This window comes from Egretta garzetta, unplaced genomic scaffold, assembly GCF_000687185.1.
Source record: "Egretta garzetta isolate BGI_Z169 unplaced genomic scaffold, ASM68718v1 scaffold215, whole genome shotgun sequence".
Lineage (NCBI taxonomy): Eukaryota > Metazoa > Chordata > Aves > Pelecaniformes > Ardeidae > Egretta > Egretta garzetta.
This window is the reverse complement of record NW_009259719.1, coordinates 5,583,019-5,588,068: the sequence shown is the minus strand read 5'-3', so window position 1 is coordinate 5,588,068 and position 5,050 is coordinate 5,583,019. Positions and strand designations below refer to the sequence as shown.

Sequence of the window (5,050 nt, the reverse complement as noted above, 5' to 3'; positions counted from 1 at the left end):
CCCCGCCACGCGGGGGGCGGGCTGGTCACCCCCCCCCCCGCCGCAGGTTTTGGGAGTTGATGAGGTGCATGATGTCCTTGAACCAGGTTTTGGGAGCCTGTGATGCCAACCGGGGCTCGGGGCAAGGCAGGCGCAGGGATTCATCCCCCCAGTCCCGGGGGAAGGTGTGTGCCAGCTGCTCGCTGGAAATCACCTCCAAGGCCGTCTTGGCCACCGTCTGGGTGAAGCCGTGCTCCAGTGTTTTGCAGTAGTAGATGCCAGCATCATGGCGGTGCAGCTTGCGGAAGAGCAGCCCTTGCTCTGTCTGCAGGATCCGCTCGTCTGTCTTCACCTGTCAGCCACCGTGAGGTTGGGGAGGGTGGTCCAGGTCCAGCCCCACGTCCCTCCCATGTCCTCGCAAGGGGAGCAAGGGAGGTGCAGGGGGAGCCTCACCTCGTCCCGCTGCTCATCAGGGGGCCTCTGGACGAACCACTGTACGCTGGCCTGCGGGGACCGGGGCACGCACTCCAGAAAGGTGCTGTTGTCCTCTGCCCCATAAAGCACCTTCTCCTCAACACTTTCAAAATCGTCCACTGGGGCAAAGACAGACACAGGCTCATGGGGAGGGCAGAGCCAGGCTTCCACATGCCCACGTACCAGCCCCCCGGGTCACCGTGTGACTTCAGTCTCCTTCTCCCCCTCTCCCTGGGGACAGACTCCAGCCCTGGCAGCACCCACCTTCTCTTGGGGCATCCCTTAGTCTCGGGAACAGGGAGCCGGGGGTGCCCCAGCCCAGCTGGGATGGCCACAAGCCCCTCTGCCTGCAGAGGGCTGTGGGTGCTGGGACACCTCAGGGCACCTGGATGAGCCCCTTGGCCCTGTGGCCCCCCCCAGTCTCTCACCGGTCAGGTTCTGGTCCAGGCACTGGTGCACAGGGTTACCCGGGCGGGCGTCCTGGCGGCGGTAGCGGCGCTTGCCCGAGAGCTGGTAGCGGGTGCAGGCGGTGCCATCCCAGGCGCAGTAGGGATCCCTCGCCAGGCAGCATTCAGCACAAGCCGTGCCATAGGCCTCGCACCGGTGCAGCTGCACCTGGGCCACCCCCAGGCTGGAGCCCACATAGAGCATTTGCTAGGGGGAACAGCACCAGGATGGTGATGCTGGCAGCCCCCGCGGGCACAGCACCCAGGGTCCCAGCTGGGACCTCCCTGGGGCAAGCACCATGTGGGCTTTGAGAGGCTGGTGACAACAGCTCTGTCCCTCCCAGTCACCCGCCCTGTCCCTAGCCCTGTGACCGAGCCATGTCCATACTCACGCGCTTGACGGAGATCTCCATCTGGGTGATGGGCACAGGCACCTGCAGGGGAGAAGAGCAGACGTGAGGCTGGCGAAGATCTTGCCACAGAGAGCCCAGCTTGTTCAGAGCCACCAGGGCTTGGGGAGGGCACTGGGAATGGTTTGGGGGAGGGTGAAAACACCCCCAGCTGCTCTCTGCCCTCACAGCCCTGAGACCTCCCAGTGCCCAACAGTGCAGTGACAGCCCTGAGGCTCTGTCCCCAACCTGAGCCCACCCCACTGCCCCCTCCCTTGCAAGCAGGGTAGTGTATGGCACCTTAAAAACCTGTAGCTCCTCCAGGACAATTTCCTCAGTTGTGGCCGAGCTTGTCTTCTGCAGGACCACCACCTTTAGCACGGAGCCAGCATCTGCGGGGAAGAGGAGGAGGATGGAGGTGTGAACACCCCAGCAGCATGCCCACCGGTAGCCCCAGCGCCAGGGCTCCTTCTTGCACGCCGCTTTTGCTACTCACCCGTCCCGAGGAAGAGGACATCATGCTGCCCGTCCTCAGCCTCCACCCGGTCCACCACAAGCTGGCGCAGGTGGTAGGGCAGGTCAGTCTTCACTAGGAGGGGCCGGCGGTGCCGGGGGTACACAGGCTTGTACATGAGGGGGTGAGCACGGGCAAAATGCAGCACCTCATCAGGGAAGTCCTTGGTGGTGCTGTACTGCTGCCGGGGCTGGTTGGTGGTCTTGCTGGGACACTGTGGGGACAAGCTCAGCTCAGCCACCCCAGAACCCATCCCTCCTTCCCGCTCCATCACCCCACAGAGCTGGTTTGGGTCCCTCCCCACCTTCCAAGTTTGGGATCCATCTTCTCTACCCCTTTGCTAGACCTTGGTCCCCAGTTGTCCTGGGGTGGATCCCGTAGGGATCCCATCCCAGCAGGTGAGAAGATGGGGGATTGGTCCCATCTCCCCCCACCCCACAAAGAGCAATCAGAGGAGCGGAGGGGACCCAGAGCTCCAGGGAGTCACTCACCACGCCCGGCCGTGGGTAGGGCACCCTGCCCTCATAGGCGCCCCACTGGTGGTGGGGGCTCTCCCGGTGGGCAAAGGGCCCATTGAAGACCTCCCAGATGTCGGCCATGCGATACACACAGACAGCAGAGCCCTGGAAGACATGGCTGAAAGGGGATGGTGAATGGGGTGAGCAGAACCATGCTCAGCACCGGAGGCATCGGTGGAGGGCATGGAAGCACAGACATCTCCATATGGACCAGGGCAGAGCTGGCAGAGGCTGGGGAGCAGGCAGCAGCCACGCGGTGACAGTGATGGGGCAGATCATGAGTGGCTGCAGCTAGATGTCCGCAGAGGCTGGAGCTGTACCACCCACCTGATGGTGCTGAAGAGGGCGTAGATCTCCGGGCTCTTCCCATCCTTTGTCCTCAGCAAGAAGACATCCTCTGGGGATGAAACCATGGGGTTTCTCCTGGAAGCCCAGGGGCTTCCCAAAGCCACCGAGTAAGGGACCAGCCCTGGTGAGGTCCCCAGCTCCCTGCACCCCTTACCCAGCTCATCGAAGTGCGTGTCAATGCCACCAGGGCCGGGGACAGAGCATACCAGCCGGGCTTTGTTGAAGGTACTCCATTTGTTGACCAGCACCCTCTGGCCACCAGCATCATTCTGCAGGGACAGGGAGCATCAGGGCCACTGCTGTGACTTGGCACATCCGTGTCCCCCACAGTCCCCACCAGCATCTTACCACACAGACCCGTGCCACCCGGCTGACAATGGCATGCTCCTTGCTGTCTGCCTCTACCACCTTCTCCGTGAAGAAGAAATAGGCTTTGTCGTTGTCCCGGTCATCGTTGTCTGGGATCAAGTGGGCTGCCACAAATTTGGGGTCTACAAGCAAGAGCTGGACATGTCAGGTGGGGCAAGAGGGCACAGCCACCACCTCCGGACCCCCACACCACACTGGGGCTGGATGCCAGCCAGTAGGACCCCCAGACCCTGCTGCCCCAGTGCCTTTCCCTGCTGGTACCTGGCATGGGGATGCCGCACTGTGGCCAGCAGATGCCCTGGCCACTACAAGGCTTGTGGTCCCCAGCATTAGCCCAGCCAGGGGGGATGGAGGGGCACAGGGGAGCCATTACCATTGAGCAAGCGCTGGTCCACCTCGGTGCGCAAGGCAGAGCGGGTCCCCACACTGCGGAAGATACCGGGATCACGGCCCAAGAAATCTGCAGTCAGGCCGGCATACAGCTCCCCACCTAGCAAAAACACCCCACCGCAGGGCTGAGAGCCAGCCCCAGCTGGCACAGGGACCACCCCTGGTCCCAGCACCCCAAAGGCTCTCTGCTCCCAAGGAAGACGACCCACCAATGACAGTGCTGGCGAAAGCACGGCTGGGCTCGTGTGGACACCTTCCCCGGCTGGTCTCCACACTGGCAGGGTCCAGGCTGAAGGTGTGCTGGGCAAAGGGAGCAGTCAGGGAGCAGGCAGGTCAGCCCCCAGCTGTGCCCCGGGCAGTGGGGCTGTGCCTGGGCATGCGGGGGCTGGTGCTGGTCCCTGCCCAGCTCGCTGCAAGCATCCGCAGCCCCAGTGATCCCAACGGGACCATCTAGAAGCAGGATCTGTGCTTTTTGAGGCAAGTCTGATGCTGTGAGGGTGCATAGCAGCCAGAGGGACCTGCCAGCCCCACCGCGCTCACCCATCAGTCCAGCCGGGGACATCGTGGTACGGGCAGGGCTCCCACTGCCCGCATGGCGCCAGGCTGCGAGGGCAGAACAGAGGACCCTGCCTTTCCACGCTGGCCAACCTGATTTATGAGCAGCAGGCTGGGAGAGGAGGAAACGCCACCCACGCTGAAGCCCCTGGCAGGACATCAGCCCCGGGGGGCATGTCTGGAAAGGTGATGCCAGGCCAGAAAAGTGGGAGAGCCCGGGATGGGGTAGCACAAGGGCAAAGGTGCAACAGGGAGCTGGTTCCTGCCTCCCCCCCCAGTATTCAGCATGGGGCAAACACCAGATCCAGCATCCCTACGCAGTCCCAAAGCTCCCCAGGAAGGAGGCAGGAGATGGGGATCTACCTCCCAGGGGTGTACTGCCAGGGTGCTCAGGATGGGCACCCACCATGGTGCTGCCCTACCTCGCCACGGTGCCCCACATAGATGAAGGCACAGACGGGGTGGAAGGCACCCGTCCCGCAGACCAGCAAGTGCGTCCGGTTGTAGGGGTGCAGCACACGGATGTAGTTGGCACAGTCGGTCTGGGGGGACAGCAAGGGAGGGGAAGTCTTGGGGGAGGGCTCGAGATTGCAGCTTGCACTCACCAGCAGGGCTTGCATGGACTTGGGTGGACCCCAGCCCACTGCAAAAGGACAGGGCTTTTTACTGGTCCTCCTACCCCTGAGAGCATCCCCAGGAGAACCATGCGTGATCCAGCTGGCAGCTGGCCATCTCCTGCCCATGGGGACCCGTGTGCTCACCCCATCACACAGGAGCAAGGTTACCCACCCAGCAAGCTCCCGGCAGCAGCTCCCACACCCAGCCCCAAACCCCTGGGGACCCTCCTCTTCCCGGCACCCAGGACACAACCAGATGCAGGGAAGTCTTTCCCCATCGTGTTCCTGCTTGTGCTGGGTATGAAACAAAAGGAGGAAACGTGGGAGACGGAGACGGATACCCTCAGCCATCCTCAGCTGCCTCCAGGACAGTCTTGATCTGGGATCAGATCCCTTCTACGAGGGACCAGAGGCGATGACAGCCCTGGGGCCAGAGACCTGCAACCTCTGA

At 63.0% G+C, this 5,050-nt stretch overlaps 1 protein-coding gene across 1 annotated transcript in view; it reads right to left on the bottom strand.

Moving 5' to 3' along the window:
- Nucleotides 1-5,050, bottom strand: part of SEMA3G (semaphorin 3G) — a 13,106-nt gene that overhangs the window by 234 nt on the left and 7,822 nt on the right. Inside the window, exons 4-16 of the mRNA XM_035894788.1 lie at nt 4,405-4,524; nt 3,637-3,727; nt 3,411-3,527; nt 3,017-3,159; nt 2,823-2,937; nt 2,648-2,717; nt 2,294-2,438; nt 1,785-2,016; nt 1,589-1,680; nt 1,292-1,333; nt 882-1,107; nt 433-572; nt 39-331 (exon numbers count right to left, since the gene is read on the bottom strand). Coding sequence (XP_035750681.1) covers nt 39-331; nt 433-572; nt 882-1,107; nt 1,292-1,333; nt 1,589-1,680; nt 1,785-2,016; nt 2,294-2,438; nt 2,648-2,717; nt 2,823-2,937; nt 3,017-3,159; nt 3,411-3,527; nt 3,637-3,727; nt 4,405-4,524 — 1,826 coding nt within the window. The remainder of the gene's footprint in view (nt 1-38; nt 332-432; nt 573-881; nt 1,108-1,291; nt 1,334-1,588; nt 1,681-1,784; nt 2,017-2,293; nt 2,439-2,647; nt 2,718-2,822; nt 2,938-3,016; nt 3,160-3,410; nt 3,528-3,636; nt 3,728-4,404; nt 4,525-5,050) is intronic.